We start from the raw sequence: 22,402 nt of genomic DNA, 5'->3' as shown, positions 1-22,402 counted from the left end.
CGCCCCTGCTCTTTCCCGCTCCCCCCTCCCAGCAGACCTTTTTGTGATGTGATGTCCGCGCCTCACCTTTAGCGCAGACGCAGGACACGGCAGATGATGATGGGGACGTAAGGTGCCAGGGTGATTGCGAAGAGAGAACAATCACAGGTGAGGTGTTGCCTTCTGCAGAGGGCGAGCCAAAGCAGCTGTTGTTGTTGCTGCTGCACTGCCTCGTCTCTCGTCGCCGTCACGGGGAGTCTCTGCTCTGCTCGGGTTCACCGTGTTGACACAGTGCCTCCGCCAGGTTGGGATGGCATGGGCCATCAGCTGATAGACGGCAGTTTCCGACTACGACGGTGTGTCTTTCGCCTCGGTTGACATCCATACTCAGTCTGGCCTCGTTGCGTCCCGTCGTCCTCGCGTCCATGTGCTCCGTGTTTGTCCTTACTTAGGCCCGTTCCTGTTGAGGTTAAGTTATTGAACGACTTAAGCTTATGTTTCCATTCAAACTGATTAGATCTTTTCTCGCCAGTAATAGTACGAAATAGTCACGTTTCAATCAAGTTCTTTTTCTTTTGTGATTTTATTTTGCAAATAGGTACAAAATTTCCTTATAAACAAGTTTTTAATTTCATCTTTTTGGTTATTTTTATTAATAATGTCATCAAATACATTTTTGTAGTTTGATACAAAATAACTTATTGCCACATGAATGCTTGTTTTTCAGGTCTAAACCTTATTTGAAATGGGAACCAACGAAGAAGATCAGAATGGGCCGAAAAGGTATCGGGAGGGAGTTGTCAACCCAGCAATGTTGGCTGATGAAAATACAAACCTTACTCCTCCAGCTAAACAGGCCTACTTCAAAGACCACCAAATTCTAATCCCAGAAGTTGAAATGGTTAGCTGTGCATTATTAAAATCTAACATCTTATGTTATTTTTTGCAATCCAATTAATTACTCCAAATTTCTATGGTTGCTTGCAGAAAGGCTTTAGCTTTAGAAAACTATGGGCATTCACAGGTCCTGGGTTCTTGATGAGCATAGCATACCTAGACCCTGGCAATATCCAATCTGACTTGGAGTCTGGTTCCGTTGCTATGTATAAGGTAACTGGCAGAAAATAATCTGAATTTTGTTATTTTTTATCTTATCTGTTCCTTCCATTAACAAAATTGTTGTTGTGGCAGCTACTTTGGGTTCTTTTGTCTGCAACATTGCTAGGCCTCATGATACAAAGGCTATCCGCTAGATTAGGAGTTGTAACTGGCCTTCATCTGGCTGAAATGTGTTATCGTCAGTACCAAAAACTTCCCAGAATATTTGTGTGGCTGATGGTTGAGATTGCAATCATTGGATCTGACATGCAAGAAGTTATTGGAACAGCTATTGCTCTCTATTTACTTAGTAATAAACTGTAAGTTGTCCAAAATGACTCTTATTTTCAATCAATTTTAAATTGCAGGAGGTTTTGTGCAGTTCATCCTAATTTTATCTGTTATAAAATTTATTATTTTTCAGCATCCCATTATGGGCTGGAGTCTTGATCACTGCTGTGGACACCTTCACATTTCTGCTGTTAGACAGATACGGTCTCAGAAAGTTGGAGTGTCTATTTGGATTTCTCATCACCGTGATGGCAATTTCCTTTGGATACGAAGTAATGATAGTGATATCACTACACCTTGACTTTACTTGAGCATTTTCTAATTTATATATTGTGCTTATATTTATTCAAACTACTACTTAAGTCTTCATCTGTTTCAGTATATTGTTGTTGGACCAGACCAAGTAGAGGTTTTGAAAGGTATGTTTATACCTTGGTGTGAGGATTGTGACAGTAAAGCCCTTATGCAGGCAGTGGGAATTGTTGGAGCTGTCATCATGCCACATAATATGTATCTTCATTCTGCTCTTGTCAAAGTGAGTGGCACCCCATTGTTTCTGTTTTAAAAATTTCATTACAGTTATGTTCAGATTTCTTAAATTTTTCTTTCTCCACAGTCTCGTCAAATTGACCGCAAAAAATCTGAAAAAGTCAAAGAAGCTAATCGCTACTTCTTCATTGAAGCCTGTATAGCTTTGTTTGTATCGTTTATTATCAACGTTTTTGTTGTGTCTGTTTTTGCTGCGGGCCTCCATAACAAAACAAACCAAGAAGTGGTATGTGTGTCATCTGATTATTAATATTTTTCATTTTGATCTATCAACTTGTTTTATCAAAGCACACTAATTTATTTTCCCTTACCAGCGTAATGTGTGCCTTTCTAATGGAAACAGCATGGCAGACATTTTCCCTGTAAGTTTCTTTTCTATGTATTTTTTTCCTCTTGTTAAATTTATGCCTTCACAAAAGATTTTATTTTTGTTTACAGGATGACTATGAATTGGTTGATGCAGATATTTATAATGGTGGTATATTTCTTGGATGTCAATTTGGCATAGCAGCAATGTATATTTGGGCTGTGGGTATTCTGGCTGCTGGTCAATCCAGTACAATGACTGGATGTTATTCTGGTCAGTTTGCTATGGAGGTAAGGGCTTTTGTGGGGGAAATTGTTTTGCTTTTACTTTCAAACACTCTTCCAGCATTTTAATTATTAATTTTTTTCAGGGTTTCCTTAACCTGCAATGGGCTCGCTGGAAGAGAGTTCTTTTGACCCGAACAGTTGCCATCATCCCAACATTCTTTGTTGCTTATTACAGTAATATTGATGATATGAACAACATGAATAACTATTTGAATTCAATTATGAGCCTTCAGTTACCATTTGCTCTGATTCCAACCATCGCTTTCACAAGTAGTAGAGCCATCATGGGTGATTTTGTCAGTGGCCCAGTCACAATAATTGCTTCAATGCTATTAGCTACTGTTGTGATTGGAATCAATATATACTACGTAGTCAATCTTGTAGCTGGGTGGTCTGTTGGTTGGGCTGTATACTCAGGAGTTGCCATCTTTGGAGTATTTTACTTGTGTCTTTGCATATACCTATTCCTTCATATGTTGGCAAGCTTGGGTATTGTCAAGAGTTTTTCTAACAGCTGGGTGAGTACAATTTGACTGTCTGAAAATAATAACATTTTACTATGTGCCAACTACTTTCTCTTATTTGCCTTGTTTTCTTTTGTTTTTTCCCGGCCTTTTTTCAGTTTGTGGAGAAATATATCTATTCGTCAGCAACAACCTTTGTACTCAGCAACCAGTCAAACTACTCAAGGTAAGAGCAGTTTGAGGATACGCTTTTAAAGAAAATCATCTACGATATGCTTCTGTGTTGTCAACATGGCATTTTCATCTTTGATGAGAGGTTCCCCAAGGAATGCCCATTTCTCTTTTGATTTGGAGTTATTACACATTACACACATTCATTACCGTTTTGAAGCTTCCAAATATAGTACCTACATTAACTGTGAAAATACAACTTTTCAATGTGCATTTAAAAAGAAAACACTTATCTTACTGTTGTATTACTGCTTATGATGCTTACTTGATGTTGCATGATGTGATGATTATGCTTTGCTTCTATATGTTATGTTGTGTTCATGCATTTCATCCTGAAGCCAAATTGCATGACTATCTTGGTGGCTGTTCTCTCCATATTTCTGCACAAATTTTATCTTCACAATTTTTGTTCAAGAGCAGTATAAATGCTGTTTTTAATATGCAACTCAAATTATGCAAAAAATTCATTGGCTTTTTCAGGTCTGAAGAAGAATTACCGCAGGTTAAAGCATGATTTACACTACATTTCTTGAAGCTCTCAATGAGCAAGAATATTGCATGCTAAAAGTAATAATTGGTGTAGCAGTCTCATTTACCTCCTGTTTATGAATGTGATAATATTATTTTTGCATGAGAGTGAATACTAAAAAGAGTTAGAGAAATATCTAGTTTTGAATTTTGGTAGCGTTTAAAATGATCAGATTTTGATGTTTGCTGCCACCCTGATGTTACCAGAGGCAAATCCATTCCATTTTTAATTGCACTAGAAAATATAGACCTCTGGCAGTGACTCCTGATAGTAGTCATCTGTTTTAATGGTAGAAAAATACAATTGTTGAGAAGAGTTGCAGATCTTAAATGAATTGGTCAAATAATTACAATAGTTGATAAGGTGTGTACAATGTTAACTATCATTATGTTCTTGAAAAGTAGTATTTACTCTTTGAAAGCAGCCTCAACTTCAAAGCTTTCTTTAACAGCATGAATGAGCTGGCTAGTATTTGTTTTGTTTTGTTTTTCCACCTTTAGAAGTAAGTGTTCTTAATGAAGGTACTCTGCAAGCTAGTGTGTAATTAATCTACTTTTGTTTGTGGAGGCATAAGAATTAAATATAGTGCCTCATTTGAAAGTGTTCATGAAAAGAATAGAGTAACACTTAAACCTTTGTGTAAGCCTGTATTCAGGAACTTGTGAGCAAGTCATGTAGGCGATCTCATACTTGATCTCATTTTGAAGCTGTTAGTGTGTTTGCTGGCAGTTATAACTTTAGTTTGCTTGCCTTTTGTTAATTCTTGTCAAGGTAGTGTCCTTTTTGAAGTCTATGTTTTCTTATGACTGAGTACCTATCTAGATTTTTTTTTCCATTGGGAACCAAGGGAGGTGCTTGACAATAAAAGTTTTTTAGCTGGTGCATGCTTTTTGATATACTCTATCCCTATCCCCCATGTGTTTCCTCTAAGCACCCAAGCAAGTAATGCCTAATCCACAAACTCCTACTGCTCAGAGGGTAGGTCTGCCTGCTGCTTGTAAAATTTGGGGTCTTAGTTGTTGACTATTATTGGCAAATATCTATGCATGCCATACTTGAAACTGTATTTTCACACATTTGAAGCACCCATCTATAAAATACGCCTTAAGTCATTACTTACACAGAAATTTTGATATTTCCAATTGGTTGATTGGTAGATAGTTGTATTTATTTATTTTTTATATCAACGGTATTTGTCATCCACTTCATAACATAGGTTGTATTGTGTTACTTTTTCAGCATGTTAAAAGAAAATATTATGTTTGCCATAATAACCTTTGTTTTTCCTTTTCATATAGTAAATTTGTTACTGTAGGTAAAATTGGGTTATTGTTCTTATTTTATAGCAAGTAAATAATTTTCACATCTATTTCTACAATTTTAGTGAACTAAAATATTGCAGATGAAGTTAGAGTAGGTGAATACTGGGTGGCCATCCAACAGGGTCCATATAGTCAGTCGATGGTTCATCACAATCTATCATTCATCATTGTTCACAGGATTTACTGCAATTATTGGCACAATTTGATTTCTAGATGGGATACAGCGATATAGCATAATAAATATCTCATTCGCTATCTGGGGTGAGCTAATAAAAGTAATAACTAGTTATGATGAATTAGGGATTAGAGACCATACAAACTATGTATAAACCATTCTCCTGGAGGACGGACCGCCTTCAGAAATGCCTCTCAAGATTTTACTGTTTCTTTACTTCACTTTGAAAATGCTGTCAGCATTCAGAGGGGAAAACATTGCACTGCCAAAAGCATATCTTTTCATTGCCTTATCTATGAAATCAACAAAAAGATTGTTTGATAGCCTAAAAATCAAAGCATGTTTGTGGGTATGCTCCTTGAATTTCCTTGCCTTTCTTCGTTTTCTAAGCACAATGATTGTTTTGGGGATGTGTGCAGCCTTACTAACTCGGGCGCAGAGGAGGATGAAGAAGAAGATGAAGCAACCACATCTGGAAGATAGGACAGGATTTTCACCTATCACTCCTCACTAATTTCACACTGGGGGTGGTATGTAATATGCACAAAGTGGCTGCTCATTGTTGTCTTCTGTTTCTTTGGCTTTTTACATGCCCGTTTTAGGGCGTTGTAAGCAATGTTTCCATTTTTCATTTCAAATTTATTTTCTGTTCTGTATTAAGCTGGTCTTTTACTGATTGTTTGACATTGTTCCAGAAGTACATCTGTGATGGCACTGGAAGATTCTGTTAGATACCAGGCAGGTGAGCTTTGAGTCATCCTACTTTCAGACATGGTTTCCAATATTTGGGAGACGTAGTTTTTCCATGTCCATACCTTCACGAGCATCCTATTTGTAACTAAACAGATTAGTTTTAACTCTGACGAATTGATCAGTGTTTTAAATTTTGGATTAGATTGCTAGCTGGCAGCGGCAGCTGGGACTATAGTGAGAAAACAAAAGTTCAAAATAAAGTTGTGCTCTTTTAAAAGACTGCTGCAAATTAAGAGGAAGATGAAAAAAATGTGATTCTGTAGTTTTATGTACTGTTATATATTTTGCTATTGTTATAGGAATAAATACTTTTAAAACCACATGTGTTTCTCTTCATTCTGCTAACAATCCGGACCAATTAGATTCTTCTCATATTGGATAGTATTTGTAATTGGTAACACTCTGATGTTTGATTTTATTGCATATTAAAAAGTTTATTCCAAAGTATGAAAATTTTCCACCGTATAAAATCATTTTAATATGATATGCAAAAATATATCTTTCATAGAAAGACAAATACAAATGTCTCGGGGTAGATTTCAGGACACAGATAGATAGATCTTGATTTGTACAAAATACATTTGCATCCCAGCTAGTACTAGCAGCAAGCCTAGCATTGGGATACAAATAAGTTTCATTTAAATCTAAGTAGTAACACATATTGATACTGATGAAATGAGGAGTTCTCTCAGTTTACAAAGTAAATGTTGAAAAACTTAAGTCCTTTTGTTTCCACATGAAGCAGGAGACATTTGAGATTCATAAGGTAAAAAATCTACAAAAAAAATTCACAATATACATTTATCACAAACAATGGACCTAATATTACCTGTGCCTTAGGAAGAAAATATGACAGATAACAAACTCATAAAATAATCTTTACTCTAGGAATTACCAATATGTTAACAGTTAATTCAGAATTTTAATAAAACTATGGCACAGGATGAGCAGTGCTAAAATGAAAAGTGAAAATAAGGCAATAATATAATGGTACTCACAAAGACTGGTTCACCTGACTTATTCCACCTTTCGGATTAGTTGAATGTGCGCTAGGGATATAGAAAGAACCAGTACACAAACAGTTAATTCAGAATTAGAACAAATAAAAATATGGCACAGTATCATCAGTGCTAAAATGGAGAGTGAAGGTAAGGCGGTTGGTGATGGTACTCAAAAGCAACTACTGGTTCACCTGACTTATTCCTTCTTTGAGGTTCATTCAGTAGTCTATCATCTTTGTCATTGAAATGATTAGTTGATTGTAAATGAATAGAAGTATCAGAAGAACCTCGACTAGATTTTGATGATTGAGTGTTACTAGAATTAGCTCTTGATGTGCTCTCCATCGAACTTAAAGCAGCTTCCAATCCTGAAGATGTACAGAGTCCAGGTATTGAATGGGTTAAAAGTTTTGCTTGTAAATCATCTCGCTCTTTTTCTAGTTCAAGAATTTTAGACTTCATTTCTTCAATTACGTCCTGTAAAATAAACAATTTTTCAATTAATTAAAAGATAACAAAAATATACAGTTCAAGTACAAATTTAGCACTCACCCTTTTTTCAAAACATCCCAAACATTTGAAGTCTGTTTGAACCATTGAATCTTTTTGTATCACAGTATTGTCTGTACCAATGCAGACATCTATGCACAATTGTGCGCCAGTATTAGTAGCTACACTTCTTGTATTGGAAGTCACTTCTAGGTTTGGTTTCTTGGTATATGAAAATTCTGTGATTTGACGGGTTTTTAGCCTAGAATTTGAACCTTCAGTCTCTTGATGAGAAAACAATTCTGGTTCAGAGTTGGTGTCAATAATAACAAAGCGCCCATAGCGTAAAGAGTCAATCATTTCCAGGCACTCCTTTAAAACTGGATTTTGCGAATCACTTGATTTTGTTTCCACATCAGAAAGTTTCTCTTTTCTAGAAGTTTCATGGTCTATACTTTGTTCTGCACTTTCTTTTCTCTTTGAGTGTGATCTTTTACTTCTCTTCCTTTTCCTTTTTTTCCTACTACTCTCTGAATCATTTGGTATTTCCAAACTATTATTGGTATTTTTGGCTGCGAGTAAAACAAATATTTCAAATTATATACACAACACTTATTCTAGTTACAAAAAAAAAAAAAAAAAAAAAAAAAAAAGGTTTAGGTGAATTTTACCTGTGCTTCTCAAACTCATATCTTTGTCAATCTGCAATTTTGAAGAAAAGCAAATTAAAAATAGTGCCAACGTGTGTGTTTCAAAATTTAAGGAAATATAAATAAATAAATCAACAAACCTTATCTAGTTCTTTGTCCAAGTCGTATAAATTATTATCACCTTCATCGCCTTCATTACTAGCATCGCCTTTACTGACTTCAATGCCTTCAATGCCTCCGTCACTTTTATTGCGTGTTTTGTCCACATTTCCTTCATTACCTATATCATCTTCATTGCCTTCATCTGCAGACAGGCAGATCAGCTCCACCGGGGGTTTGGGTGGAGGTTCCTCAATGATAATATCAGAATCTGAGTCTTCTCCAAGAGTGTTATTTGGACCAGGACACTCTACTTTAGTTATAGTAGATGTCTCCACAGAAATAACTTCATCTTGCAGCTGTTGTAAGCCAGTTTCATCGTTTAAGTTGCGTCTTACTCGTTCATGGCTGCTTTCCTTTCCACAAACTATACTTTGAGGAAGGCATTCTGAGGAAGACTTGAAAGAAATTTCAGGAGAGAGAACAATTTGAGTAAGATTACTCCTAGTGGTGATACAGTTGTTTGATACATTTGAAGCAGGGGTAGAGTTCTTGGAGTTCTTTGGAAGTTCTTTAGAGTTATTTGAGTGCTTCGTAAGTTCCTTGGAGTTCTTTGAAAGTTCTTTAGAGTTATTGGAGTGCTTTGGATGTTCCTTGGAGTTCTTTGAAAGTTCTTTAGAGTTCCTGGATTTCTCTGTAAGTTCTCTAGAGTTCTTGGAGTTATCTGTATGTTCTTTAGAGTTCTTAGAGTTATCTGTAAGTTCTTTAGAGTTCTTAGAAGGTTCTTCAGAGGTTTTGGAGTTCTTTGGCAGTTCTTTAGAGTTTTTGGAGTTCTTTGAAGGTTCTTTAGAGTTTTTGGAGTTCTTTGAAGGTTCTTTAGAGTTTGGAATTTCAGTCATATTTTTTTTAGCTTGCTCAGGAACATCTGTTATTATAAGGGCAGTATTAGTTCCTAACTGATTGGGCGAAGTACAAGGTTCTGGAAGAGAAGCGACAGTAGATTTCAGTATGTCAAGCTGCTTTCTCAAGACAGATGTTTGAGGCTGAGCTGGAAGATGAGGATTTTGTCCTGGGACTGTCTGTATTATTGGAGGAGGAGTAGTTAAATCCACAGAAAGAATATGAGGACTTAGATCTGAAACTGCCTGTATCATTGGGGGACAAATAGAGGTATTTAGACCAGGCACTGGTGGTAATTGCAGAATTCCAGGTGCTACTACTTGAGCAGGTACTGGTGGATTTGTATTAAATCCACTGTATGAGCCTCCATTATTGCAAGATGTGTACTCAGGACCCATAATTTGAGCTCCTCCATAATGATTTGGTCCAAAACTAGGAAGACTATTCATGTATCCTTGATAGCCGTGAGGGAAAGCTTCAATAGAGGTGTAAGAAGTTCTGTGTACATGTACTGAATCACCAGATAGAGATAACATATTGCTCACTATTGTGGTTGAAGTAGTATTTGTACTTTCACTTGGCCAAGAACCCACTAATGGCAGGGAAGAATGTAAATGGCGTGAAGAGCTTTTCTTTGCTTCGTCTTCCCTTTCCCATTGCTTCTTTAATCTGCTAATTTCATTGATGAATGGTGACCTGGACCTGGACCTGGATCTAGATCTAGTCCTTGCTCTTGATCGAGATCTCCTTCTCCTATTAGTACTTGGGGATGGAGATTTCCGACCTCGATAAGGTACCGGCGACCGTGATCCAGAACGTTGCCGTTTATAACGGGGCCGCTTAGGAGACATTTTCCTTCTATAAGAATTGTAAGGGGAACGTGACCGAGATCTTCTGTGTTTTGACTTTTTGCTTTCTCTTCTTCGTCTTGACTGAGGCGAGTCATCTCTTTTCTTCTTTTTTTTAGATCTTTTACTTCTGTCTTCTGAATTATGTTTACGCCTACCAACGTCGGATGATTCAGATTCGGAACTACAACTATTTTGCTTCCTTTTCTTGTTATTCTCTCTTTGTGACTGCCAACTGGGACCTGACTCATCGGAAAGAGATGAAAGTGACGAATAAACTTCTTTCGACAGTAAAGATGACTCTCCTTTCTTTGTCTCTCTGGTTGAAGATGAGCTAGATTTACTGGAAGAACCAGAGTTAATTATTGATGTGGAGGCCAGTAATTGAGATTTTATGTTGATTGGTATCTTTTTCTTCTCAGACTGAACATTGCCACTTTTTTGAAAAGTTTTTTCCAAAGTAAGATCATTTTCTTTCTCAGCTTCATCTTTTGATTTTCCTGTCTTGAAGTTTGGAATTGCAGTTTTAGTGGCACTTACACTGCCATTTGAAGTCGATAATATGCAAGAACTGGGCACAGAATCCTCCTTTATTTCACCCTCCTCAATTATCGATTGTTCAGTAACAGTACTAGAACTCAGGTCTTCTTGGCTAGAATCTGGAAGAGAATTAGAACATGGCAATCGCTCTCTTGATAATGGTTTTATATCGGGTTTCTTACTAATTTCTTCCCTAACAGCATCGGTCTTACTGATGGTTATGGTGCCTGGAGTATTTATTGCAACAGTTACTTCATCCACATTCTTCGCCAGTCCATTGTCAGGGTTGTCTAATTTTAATCTTACATCTTTTGGTACCTCTGTGGGTGTCTCTTTACATCCTGTTCCAGGTGTTTCTTTGAGTATTTCTTTAACTTTAGCCAGAAGATCATCTTTTGGTACCTCTTTGGGTGTCTCTTTAGATCCTGTTCCAGGTGTTTCTTTGAGTATTTTTTTAACTTTAGCCAGAAGATCATCCATTGAAATGGATGGCTTAGGGTCTACTTTTTGTTTTTCATCAGCCTGAAGAGAAGATCTATTTTCTAAACGTTGAGTCTTTATGATTTCTGATGAATTATCTTTATGAAATTCCTTTAACTGTTTCAATGCATTTCTCTGCACAGAGCCAAATGAGGTGGTAGCACTGGCATTATCAGATTTCACAGTGTAATTCTTATTTGTTTTATGGTCTGAGGTACATTCAGGAGGATTTTCTGGATCATGGATGCACGCAGGTTTCAAAGTAATTATTCCATTTTCCTTTTGATGGCCATCTTCGGTTTGGTTGTTTGAAAGTGGTGCATGCTCATTTTTTTTATCACTCAGAGCAACATTTGGTGAAGAAACTCTGGCAATTTCTTCAACAGAATCACGAGATGAATCCTCAGCTTCATCAGGTTTATGCTCGGCAAAAACCTCTCCAATTGTGTCAAGGACCCCATCGTCGAAAAATGTATCAAAAAAGTCAGCATCGGGCTCCTCGCACAAACCACTTGCATTGGAGTCATCCATATCATACTTTCAGAAAAGAACTGATCACCTGAAAGATGTACCATTTGTAGTGACCAATTATACTAAATTACACTAAATCAACTTAATTAAGGAGACACTTCCCATCCTCAAGTATGGTAAATGGCACAAGCTTCAAGAAATATAAGACAATACTTCACTCAAAAGCAATTTTAAAACATAGGAAATCCTAACCTACCTAGAACATTGCTAATTTTCTTGTTCTTGATCACACACTCACAAAAATACAGTTGACATATCAACTTGAGTGAAAGCTGTGTTCTAAAGTTTGGTGATTACTTTCGTGATGGTCTGTTGTCAAAATTATCTAACTCCATTTTCTGAGGACTCAGCTAGTTTGATCTTGATCCTGTAATTTAATACTATTTAATGTCAGCAAAAAGATCGGGAACGCCAGAAAATTTAACAGTCAATTTCTACTTACTGTAGCTTGTCAGATGTAATCACAGTCGTAGAACACAGAGAGAATCTCTTGAAAACAACCAATATAGTACAATGTAGAAGCACTGTGGGACTTTACACACATCACATCAACACATGATTGTGTGACCAAAAACAACGAACAACAAACAACAACAACATGAACACAACAACAACACAACAACAAAAAGAATTTCTCATACTGAAGTTTGGTCAGATGTGGTCACACCAACGGAGCTGATGACTGGGAAGTGTGAAATACTTCTGAGCACCCTATTACATCACATGCCCATTGAAAACAAACATGTCGTTCTTCGGAGTTGGGGGTGGCAATCCCTTTGCCACACTTGTTGGTCAAAGAATTGGTAAAGTGTTCTTTCAGGAATTTTATTGTTATTTTACAAGGGTTTAGAAACTTTTTCTTTAGAATATTAAAGTAACTCGGTTTTTATTTCTCGACTTGTAATTATAAAAACTCTACCGAGCATCACCTCTTTGACGTTTCACAAGAAACTATGCTGTCACTGTACTTTGATTATGCAACACTATTTATTACTTACCTCCTAAACCATTCTAGCACTATATAATTCAATCAAAAAACTACTGTGTCTTCAATATCTACTACATTTTTCTGTTGACTCACGGTTGTCTCCTCTTTCACTGTACAAGTAATCATAACATAACCTCAATACGACGTATTGTTTACCAAACTGGCAGTGTTCTTTTTATTTTGCTTTGTAAAGTGTCCATTTTATCTATGGAAGTTTCCTTTCTCTCTCTCTTTCTCTCTCTCTCTTGAAATTTTTTTACTACAATCATATTAAATTATACTTTTTCAATGAAATACCTAGTTGAAAATTTTTCTATTCATTCCTTCCTTGCCTTTCATTATTTGTTGTACGAGCTTAACATTTTCCCTGTGGTAATGCTCTCAAACTATTATCTCCTTGACAGAGCAAGCCACTGATGCATCCTTGGCATCAGAGAACTGGGCACTCAATATGGAAATTTGTGACCTTATTAACAGTACTGATGAAGGTCCAAAGGATGCCATAAAGGCCATTCGAAAGAGACTACAACAAAATGCGGCAAGGAATTATACTGTTGTCATGTACACTCTAACGGTAATTGATTCAGTTCAAATCAAACATTTTATTTTACCTTAGTTGAACCTGTAAACCCTCTTCAAAATGATATACATGATGTTCAATTTTCATTTAAGGTTTTGGAGACATGTGTGAAGAACTGTGGGAAACGTTTCCACATCCATGTTTGTAACAAAGAATTTGTACAAGATCTGGTGAAGCTCATTGGTAAGACCTTACATATTGCCTTTCCCACCTTTTCTTCTTCCGTCCCAAGTTTTTTCCACCATAACTTGTCACAAAAAAATGTTTACCAATTGTTCTGTGTTATCACTAGGCCCGAAGAACGATCCACCTACTGCTGTCCAAGAAAAAGTATTGAGTCTCATTCAAAGTTGGGCAGATGCTTTCCGAAACCAACCTGATCTTTTGGGCGTAGTGCAGGTGTATAGTGATCTCAAAGTAAAGGGTATTGAGTTCCCCATGACTAACTTGGACACAATGGCACCGATACATACACCTCAAAGGGTAACTGAAAGTTTCTCTGAATGCTATAGTAGTGCCATTTAATCTATCCATTTCTGATGAACAACTTTACATTCCTATGCAGACTCAGGAACCAGAAGTTGGGGAGGAAGCAGCTGCTACACCTGCTCTCCCTCGACCCTCAAGCCCGCGGGCTCATGCTCCTTCCAACATAAATGCAGCAGCACCAGAATCACTGCAAAACGTCCAACTGACACCTGATCAGCTTGCTAAACTCCAGAGTGAGCTAGATGTGGTCCAAGCAAACATGGCTGTACTCAATGAAATGCTGAATGAACTTACACCAAGAGAAGAGCATCCTAGTGATCTGGAACTTCTAACAGTATGTAGTCAACATGTGGTAGTCTTATTCCCCCCCTGTTTTTTACTTTCTCAAAATTATTTGGTTTAATTGTTGTAAATTGCTCACCTTTTAGTTCCTATATTTCTCTCTTGCAATTTCAGGAGTTGCACAGTACTTGTCATGCAATGCAACAACGCCTTGTGCAATTGATTGGCAAACTTGCTAATGATGAAATCACCGCCGAGCTGCTGCGGATCAATGACCTCCTTAATAATTTATTTTTAAGGTAAAATACTTTCCCTTGAGAAAAGTTCAAGTGTTTAAATTATAAAATCTGTAAGACCACTTCGTAATCTTCTTTGTCTTCCGTGGTTTTAGGTACTCAAGATTTCAGGGTAATAGAGAACGAGGAGACAAGGATCAAAGAAAAGAAAAGCAGGTGGAATCGCTTATTGATTTGGATGATGATCCAGCACCTCAACAAATTACTTCCAAGCTGGCGTCTCTTAGTATGATATTGTTATTTTTTATTTATTTTTTAAATTAATTGTTAATAATTTTTAGCTCTTTGTAACTCACATTTTGTCAGTCAAATCATAATCAGTTTTTTTTTACCCTTTTTTTTTTTTTTTTTTAAAGGTGTTACTGATTCCGGAGCTTCAGCCCAGTTATCAAATTTGACAAGTGTATCTGCTCAGCAAGGAGCTCATGGCAAAAGGGAAAAGGAAGATGACTCAGAGTTTGATATGTTTGCCCAGTCTAGGAATGTTACATATGAGTCATCAAAGAGTGGGTATGTTCCTTGTTAAAATATAACCAGTCTACGTATTTGTGCACAGTACTCTTAATCATCTTGAGTCTCACATGATCATACAAATTGTTACATTTTGTTCTGAATGCTAAGGCTCAACATGTTATGCTTGCATCTCCATGTAACTCCTTTTGATTTTGCAGAGGAAGTACATACCAAGACAATCTAAAGCCGGATCAAGTGAGTGGATCTTTAGGTGTAGTAGCAGCCTCTAGAAGTCAGGCTTCCTCGGTGAGCATGCTTTTTGTTTTTTGTTCTTCTTTGATGTTATAAGTTTGACCACCCAAAAAGATGGTATAATTCTTCTCTTTGTTCTCAAAATTTTCACGTTTCAAAATTAGTAGTTGCATGTCGTTTTTATAAAACTAAAAATAAATCAGGTAACAATAGATATTTATTTGAAAATTGTGGTCTGTTGTAGGTAATATGTATGGACGAATGGTGTTTTTTTTGTTTTTGTTTTTAGAAAAACAGTTTTTATTTCTGATTAGGAATTTTTATTTCAATTTTTATGAAAGATTATGTAGAGCTTTTGGTTTTGGTCTTGATTATTGGGTAATCTCTTACATTGTGCATGTAGGGAATCAGAAGTTGTAGTGCATGGGGTTTGACTGGTTCTCTCTTGAATTTTATTTATTACCTGGTGCCCAATGTGTCCTATGAGGGTGAGGGATACTTTTGCATAGGGACTTAGTTGGTGGTTTTTTCCTGATTTTTACTCATTCTTCACCCCCCTCCATACCTCACCACGCGGAGGTACAGTAGAAGAACGAGTATTGTGCTCCGTTTGGTGTAATAAGTTAGGACCCCCAGAAGAAACTGAAATACTTACAGTGGTGTGCAGTAAATCAAACGGTAGAGTTTCTTCTCGTAATGGTGCTTTAATGGAATTTTTTTTTTCCAATGTGATAGCAAAATCCTGAAAAAACACGAGTTACACTTAGCAGCCAAGGCGCGCAGGGTCAAAAACTGTGTGTTGAATCCTGGTATTTTGGAATGACAAGGAAACGTTTATTTTGGTATATTGCTACACAAATTAGTATTCCTCAGAAAACTGCCATGTGTGCCTCTTTTTTTAAAGCAATTCCGTTTGTTGCTGTCCACAACGCTCTTCCTCTGCCTCTTCTCACATATATTTTCAATTTCATATTTTTGTAGACCTTCTTTGGAAGAATGCTTGTTATTTTCAATTTGGTGTCTAGAAAAATTCATTAAAAAGAGAAATTCTGCTTCTCTTCTACTTGATATGGAATAACATATTTGATTTGTGAGGCTCCCCTCTGCGCCTTCATCTTGAGAATTGTGTTCTTGTTTAAAGGGTAGCTCCCACCACTGCTAGTTGTGTTTGGCTATTTATTTTCTTAAAATGATTTATGTATGTGTTTGTGCACACCTTCGTTTTTCTTGTGCCTCCTGTCATGATGTGAAATGGTTTCTTACAGTATTTAACTACAAGCTCTAATTATCTTATTTTTACCCCTTTTTTGTGTCATTTGTAGTCTCAGCAGGAACAAATTATCGGGGTAAGCTTGCCTGTAGAACGTTGCTACTAACCCTTTGTGCATGCTGTCTTATTAGCAAAGTTTCTCTTCCTGCATGTGTATTTTTGTCAATCTGTCTTAATCTTGTTGTATGTTAATAGTATTTGATTGGCTTGGTTGTCTCTCTTACAATCTAATCTACTCCTCTACTCCTCTTGTACTCAAAAAATCTGCTTGATAGGGTTCCTGTTTATGAAAGAATGGTATGAAAGTGTGGCTGCCTCATGAATCCGATCCTTTATGAGCTTTCATAGTTGATTACACCTGACAGTCTGTCTACCTGCAGGGCACTACTGGGCATGGGGAGAGTAGGATGAGCATGACGCCATGGCTTTTAGTGCCAATTTACACAAATAAGTAGAGGTCTATAACAATTAGGTAAACTTAGAAGTTGAAAACCTTATTATTTTAATTACTTATCTACCTCCAGCATTAACTGAAATGTTATTGGTAACGCATTGACAGCAGCATGTCTACTTGAAAACAAAAGAATCGCTGTAGTCAAAATACCAACAAATAACATTTACAATCAATCAATCAAATTGAGATATTGTTCTGATTGTCTCTTCTCTTTCAGATGCATAAGGAGAGTGATTTTGATGAAATGGCTGAGTGGTTGGGTGATGCAGTATGTATCTACTTTACCTGTATAATTTGCTCACTTATACACTTAAAAATTAGTTTTTACTTTTACCATTTTGTTTTTTGTTGAACAGCCTGCTGAAGAAAGTATGACAAGCAGTGAATTTGAAAGATTTTTGGCAGAACGTGCTGCTGCTGCAGAAAATGCAGGGAACACATCTTCAGATGCCACTACACGTGCCCAGCAGCGTCACAAAAAAGATGACGATGCTTCATTATTTGCTCTTTGAGGTATCAATCAATTTATCCTATAGTGTTTCCAAAATGTAGGTTGTAGATTGAATCTCACTTGTTTTCTTCTCAATATTTCATCTCCCAATGAAATTAATCAGACAGGCATTTCTGGACATTTTTTAAATTTGCAAGGTGAACCAAATCAAGTCCAATCAGATGTTACACAAACTTTAGCAGACTTAGTTCAGGTGCCTATTTGTTTTAATGTCGGGAGGTATTCTAAATTTTTCTGTATTAAGCACTGTCTTTTAATTTTGGAGGTATAATTTGCACAGTCAGCAAAATCTCTAGAATTCAATCTTTAATCTGTGACTAATCTACTGTAGTAATCTACTTTTCTCATTTGTCCTTTGTTCTGTAACCAAAATTCAAACTAAAAGTTTTTTTTTTCTTTTCTGTTCAAACAGGTTGGTGTTGGATTGCACTTTGAACCAAATGTCATTACCCAATGCACTTTGTTATATATAAGTAATTACCAATCTCTATGACTCTATAAATTCGTGACATGGTCTGTGGTGTATCTATTAATAGAAAATGTTATGATTTGCATTTTATTTCATATCTAGAATGTAGTCGCCTCTTACATTCCCTCTATTTTCCCTTTTCTCTGGTTACATTATATCTTTTAAGAAAAGCGCTGTACTCAATTCAATCTCTTATCAGGGAGGAATACCCCAGCTATTAGTTTGCCTTGCAAAATTCTGTCATCTTTTGCAACTGCATTTGTAATTTTTTGAACTATTTGAGAGTTGATGGGAAATATTAGTGTTCTTACAGAATGTCATTGCTTTGAACTCAATTTTAATAGTGGCTGTGTGCAAAATAATTTGTCTAGTTTGTATGTAAATGTTTATCTGGTGGACATGTTTCTGAAAGTGAAATGTTGTAGATACTTGTATTTAAAAGTGTTCTTCTTCTTTTTTTTACCAATGATAAAGATTGTTAAGGCATTAGTTTTGATTGTGTGATTTTAAAAAACTGTTTGCTTTGTTAAGGACCTTTATGAAAGTACATGGTGAAATCAACTTCTTATACCCGGTGATAGTATACTTTTCACACTTTTATCAGTTCTAGTGGTCTTCTTTTATTCTGTTTACTTCCTGATTGAAGTTCAAAGTGCTCTTAGTTATGTAGGTACCACTCCCCAATTTGTTTATCTGATAAAAGTACATATGCTTATGAGGATTTTACTACTGTTGTGTTGCCTCATCACTTTTAGTAATTATCCTCTGGATGAGTATGTAGTGCAATCCCTCATTGGCTTTATTGTTTACAAATATTACTCTATAAACACTTGCAGGATGTTCCATCATAGATCATTTCAATGTGCATCTTTTAATGCTGTACCTTAAAGAGCCTTTAAAGAGATTGATTGTATACAGTCTCACCATCTTACATGGATTTAGTCATTGACAATTTAGAATCATATACCCACCTAGTGTTTTCATGGTTTGGTTGTTATTTTGGGTCTGTGTTCTGGGATTTTAGCAAGTGGGTGATTGGGAAGTCAAATTTTGTACAATGTTTTTATGTGATGGCGGACTTGTCACAATGACAATGACCATGACTTTGCTGAGTTGGAAACTTGTAAAACCCTATCTGCATATTCTTGAGTCTCATATTTGAAATGACCCGGGCTATTTCATAAGTCTCAATCAGTTTTAATCAGGGTCAAATTACAGTTGGTATTTCCATTTGGTCCTATGTTGATCCTTTCAAGCCTCTGCATTATTTTCTGTCGAAAGCATTTTTTTCTGTACTATGTACGGTACTTAGTGCATAACTCGTGAGGAAGGTAATAGTACATATGATGGTTAGCGTTACCACTTTTTAGGCTGATTTGATTTGTGTATGCTTTACTTTTCACTTTGGCAGTTGGCATGGAAATCAATCAATTGAAGAAGTGTTTACCATTTTGTTATAATTTGTTTTGTTTTTTTGGTTAGGTCATTAATGAGCTTGTTTTTCGTTACATGTTATTATGTTTACTGCAAAGCAATGAAATTATTCTCCTGATTCCACACAGGAAGGCATGGATTGAAATGGGTATGGACTAGAGGTAGCCCCTGTATTGCTTCCCCCTTAAAATTGTCCAGAAATTTGTTACTTTGTATTTATTTGTACTTACAATAATATTTAAAATATTTTACCACCACATCTTTTTAAACAATTTGTAAGCCTCCAGATCTGGTTTTTAAAATATCATTGAGCTTTGATCATATTCACTATTATTTTGTCAAAGTTTTTAATTATCTATCCAATGTTATAAACAATGAAACATGTAAAGTTATTGTAAAATTTAGCTTTCAAAAGTTGTAGGCTAAAGTTGTGAGTCTTTGTGGAAAAATATGAAAAATATCACTCCAAAATTTGTAGTTTTGGGTTTGCCAGCAAGGGAGCAATGACTGAAATGATGCTTCCTTGATGTGTTTGGGTATTGCTTCTTTGTGTCTCAATATCTCAGTTTGAGTTGCCCTCAAATTATTTTGCTGATAATGATATTGTGATTGAAGATAACATATTCCCATTGCATATGTTATTGGTCTGGAATCATTTTAATCTAGAGGATTCAAAGTTACTCAATTGATAATGTCTACTTATTCAGTGCCAATTCTCTTTCGACTGCATCTTTTAAAAGTTTTAATGCTGCAGTATCAATATTGTTCTTCTAGATTGGAATGTTAGACTGCCAAGATAGCTTTGTTATACATTTTCCACAGAGATTTGTGTAGATCAGGGCTACATCTAAAATCTCTCCATCTAGTCTTTCAGATCATTATAAGTTTATATGACTGGTGTGATTCATAGTCATTTTTTCTGACATAGGAACGCAATCAGAGCAACCTTTTCTTCTGACTCACCAGTATCCAATATCTTTGATGATGTGGCAACTTTCTCAAACTGTAAATTTGTTACTTTGAGATAGAAAAGGAAAAAAATGTACTAATGTTGTTTCTCTTCTAGCTTTGGTTTATTAGTTCAGAAGTTACAAAACCTTCTCAAGGTATATTTTTCACTGCATAGCTGCATAATTGTAGTTAACAATACAACAGTAATATTTTTGGACTGAAGATCTCTAGTTACTTATCGATATGTAGCTATTGTAATAAATCTTATTGATGTGCTGCTGTATTTGTCACATATACTATGTGTATTAACACCTGTAACTTTATTCGTTATTCCTGCTTGTTATTTATTTTTTTTCTTTTATAGTTCAGATTTATAAACCTGAAGAGTATTTTTATTAAAATATCTAGGAACATTACACTTCCTTAGGAAAGAAATAATGTTAACCTTACAAGGGAAGGTTTTCCGGTGATACAGTCAGATTTTAATGGCACTTTAAAGTGTATAGTTGTTTGCATCCCTAGATAAGGTTTGGCACTGGTTTTAGCTTCCCGTAGGGAGTTTGAAGGCCATTTTACGCGAATTTGATCAAAAATCCCCCAAATGTATTGCTTTATCGCCATCTTTGCATGCATGTATCTCCGAAACTGTTTGTGCTACAGCGCCCAGATTTTGCAGGAAGTTTTCTTCCAGTGAGCACTTTCCATGAAAAATATTTGAACAAAATCGGTGGGGGTCACCAAAAGGGGTCCAGGGTCGTAACCACCTCTCGGGACCCGTTTTTGCGACCATATTCTATTTTGTTTAAATTTCCTACAAGTAAAGAACGTACCGAGTTATGATTTCCCTCAAAATGTGGGCGCTGTAGCTCAAACGGTTCTTGAGATATGTGCATGTAAAGTTGATAATCGGGCTATAAATTTGGTGAATTTTCAGTCAAATTCGCGTACAAAGACCTTCAAACCCCCTACGCGCAGCTAAAACCAGTGCCAAACCTTATCTAGGGGTTCAAACAACAACACTTTAAGGCGCCATTGAAATCTGACTGTATCACCGGAAAACCTTCCCTTGTTAGTGATGTTACTTGTTTTATTTCAAGTAAAAGCTTATTACCATCAGTTGCTCATTCCACTTTCAAGTCATGCAAGGTAAAAGCAGCATTATTCAGTGAAGTGGAAAGAAATACCTAATTCACTAAAAGTGTTTGTTTTTCAAAGTTGCTTCTTTTTGTGATAATAAATAAATTTCAATAGAGCTTTGAAACTTCATTGTTCTCAAAATATTACTGAATATATGTCTCACACAGAAAACACAATCCCCCTTACCTACACTGTAAACCCACCCTTTTTAGTGTGTACGCGCCACATAGCGCGGCGCTATGTCAAGTACACACTTCCAAGTGGGTACCACACACACTTCCTAGTGTGTGCCATGCCAGGCACACAGTTCCTTGTGTGTGCTTTCAAGTAGACAACATGAGAGAGTGTACTAAGTGCACAGTTAGGTTTACACTGCAAGTCTTTTACTGAACAGTATCTCCCCCCGCCCTAAAGAATACCATAAAAATAGGAGTACTCCGGCAGTCCCCATAGGTAGCAACGCCTGCATTTGTTTTAAGCGTACAACAAACAGCCTCATGGCTCAGAGTAGAGTGCGCGCGCCGGACGCAGATGGTCGCTGGTTCGGATACTGAGGACAATTTTCCCCTTTTTTTCCCGCATCCGAATTAACTGACCAGGCTTGCAGCGATAGGTCCCACAAAAAAGTTCGCCACGACCAGGACTCGATCCCTCGCCCGGCGGTGCCGAAGTGATCATGCCCTGGCACACTCGCCACTCGGTTGTCGTCTCCACCTGTACACGTCGAGTTCAGAACTTGGTCCGGGACCGCCGACCGCCGACGTTCTGACGTTTCCATCCCCAAGGGGCTGTCAAAATTAGATACCCGGTCTGGCCGACCGACCGACCGTCAACCTCGGAACGACCAGGACGACTGAAATATCGTGTTCGGGGGTTTTCTCGCACGCTGAGTCCAAATCTGGTAGTGCCGATGTCGTCCGGGCCCCCGGGGACGTCATTGGGGACCTTTCCGAGCACGCCGATGACCCTCCCACGACAAATACGATTCGGCTCCAAACGTCGTTACACACGAGCTGGTGCGTATTTCTTAAAAGTCGCCAAATATAATTATTATTAATAGCAAATCGCCCATAATAGTTTATTTATTATCCTGATCATTTCACTATTGTCACTTGGCACTTCCCTGGCGTTGCCGCCTGGAGCCACAACGATGCGCGGGACGGGAAGCATCCCCAAAAGAATCACATCCTGGACAAGCGAGGCGGAATTGCCTACCCCAGGAAAGAATCACATCCCGCGACCACGATATGTCGGTGAGTATGCCGTAATTATTGCTCTCCCCCTTTGCCGTGCCGCGTCCCCTACCCCTCTCC

General features: G+C 37.0%; 3 protein-coding genes across 19 annotated transcripts in view; 2 read left to right on the top strand and 1 right to left on the bottom strand.

The window, feature by feature from the left end:
• LOC113218183 (protein Malvolio) overlaps window positions 1–6,305 on the top strand; it is a 7,111-nt gene extending 806 nt beyond the window's left edge. For 2 of the 9 annotated variants that reach the window (XM_026438419.2, XM_026438422.2), the window contains exons 2-13: window positions 707–880; window positions 967–1,089; window positions 1,171–1,397; window positions 1,502–1,640; window positions 1,748–1,903; window positions 1,985–2,143; window positions 2,232–2,279; window positions 2,356–2,514; window positions 2,595–3,029; window positions 3,134–3,201; window positions 5,652–5,762; window positions 5,928–6,305. In XM_026438419.2, coding sequence (XP_026294204.1) covers window positions 725–880; window positions 967–1,089; window positions 1,171–1,397; window positions 1,502–1,640; window positions 1,748–1,903; window positions 1,985–2,143; window positions 2,232–2,279; window positions 2,356–2,514; window positions 2,595–3,029; window positions 3,134–3,201; window positions 5,652–5,715 — 1,734 coding nt within the window. In that variant the 5' untranslated portion in view covers window positions 707–724 and the 3' untranslated portion in view covers window positions 5,716–5,762; window positions 5,928–6,305. The other 7 variants (XM_026438417.2, XM_026438421.2, XM_026438420.2 and 4 more) reach the window with 7 other exon arrangements.
• An 86-nt stretch (window positions 6,306–6,391) lies between these two features.
• LOC113218182 (serine/arginine repetitive matrix protein 2-like) lies at window positions 6,392–12,138 on the bottom strand. 6 transcript variants are annotated; one of them, XM_026438415.2, is made up of 8 exons: window positions 11,966–12,138; window positions 11,720–11,890; window positions 8,266–11,551; window positions 8,147–8,177; window positions 7,539–8,047; window positions 7,178–7,463; window positions 6,984–7,034; window positions 6,392–6,760 (listed from the first exon to the last, which is right to left on the bottom strand). In XM_026438415.2, exons 3-7 carry the CDS (start codon window positions 11,521–11,523, stop codon window positions 7,003–7,005), a joined length of 4,116 nt encoding a protein of 1,371 aa, XP_026294200.2. In that variant the 5' UTR covers window positions 11,524–11,551; window positions 11,720–11,890; window positions 11,966–12,138; the 3' UTR covers window positions 6,392–6,760; window positions 6,984–7,002. The 6 variants fall into 6 exon arrangements, 5 of the variants coding, with proteins under 5 accessions (XP_026294200.2, XP_026294199.2, XP_052127832.1 ...); XR_008011643.1 differs by having other exon boundaries at window positions 6,984–7,463; window positions 11,966–12,136; XM_026438414.2 differs by having other exon boundaries at window positions 6,392–7,034.
• A 59-nt stretch (window positions 12,139–12,197) lies between these two features.
• LOC113218184 (TOM1-like protein 2) lies at window positions 12,198–21,205 on the top strand. 4 transcript variants are annotated; one of them, XM_052271943.1, is made up of 13 exons: window positions 12,198–12,326; window positions 12,916–13,085; window positions 13,184–13,274; window positions 13,384–13,574; window positions 13,657–13,914; window positions 14,037–14,161; window positions 14,254–14,384; window positions 14,515–14,668; window positions 14,830–14,866; window positions 16,186–16,209; window positions 16,805–16,855; window positions 16,944–17,100; window positions 17,511–21,205. In XM_052271943.1, the coding sequence occupies exons 1-12, from the start codon at window positions 12,266–12,268 to the stop codon at window positions 17,097–17,099; spliced, it is 1,449 nt and encodes a 482-aa protein (XP_052127903.1). In that variant the 5' UTR covers window positions 12,198–12,265; the 3' UTR covers window position 17,100; window positions 17,511–21,205. The 4 variants fall into 4 exon arrangements, with proteins under 4 accessions (XP_052127903.1, XP_052127892.1, XP_052127905.1 ...); XM_052271932.1 differs by having other exon boundaries at window positions 14,830–14,917; XM_052271945.1 differs by lacking the exon at window positions 16,186–16,209.
• Window positions 21,206–22,402: the final 1,197 nt, after the last annotated feature.

The sequence above is a fragment of the Frankliniella occidentalis genome, unplaced genomic scaffold (genome assembly GCF_000697945.3).
Source record: "Frankliniella occidentalis isolate FOCC.00 unplaced genomic scaffold, Focc_3.1 Scaffold6, whole genome shotgun sequence".
In the NCBI taxonomy this organism is placed as follows: domain Eukaryota; kingdom Metazoa; phylum Arthropoda; class Insecta; order Thysanoptera; family Thripidae; genus Frankliniella; species Frankliniella occidentalis.
This window is presented reverse-complemented; position numbering and strand designations above follow the sequence as displayed.

What these genes read in the sequence shown, in the direction of transcription:
- LOC113218182 (XM_026438413.2), bottom strand. Translation starts at nt 11,523, where the DNA reads ATGGATGACTCCAATGCAAGTGGTTTGTGCGAGGAGCCCGATGCTGAC. An exon ending in TGGACAAAGAACTAGATAAG is followed by an intron (nt 8,178 to 8,265) that starts GTTTGTTGATTT and finishes TCAAAATTGCAG; the next exon opens with ATTGACAAAGATATGAGTTT. An exon ending in TATGAGTTTGAGAAGCACAG is followed by an intron (nt 8,048 to 8,146) that starts GTAAAATTCACC and finishes TTTTACTCGCAG; the next exon opens with CCAAAAATACCAATAATAGT.
- LOC113218184 (XM_052271932.1), top strand. Translation starts at nt 12,266, where the DNA reads ATGTCGTTCTTCGGAGTTGGGGGTGGCAATCCCTTTGCCACACTTGTT. An exon ending in TTGTCATGTACACTCTAACG is followed by an intron (nt 13,086 to 13,183) that starts GTAATTGATTCA and finishes TTTTCATTTAAG; the next exon opens with GTTTTGGAGACATGTGTGAA. An exon ending in CTAGAAGTCAGGCTTCCTCG is followed by an intron (nt 14,918 to 16,185) that starts GTGAGCATGCTT and finishes TGTCATTTGTAG; the next exon opens with TCTCAGCAGGAACAAATTAT.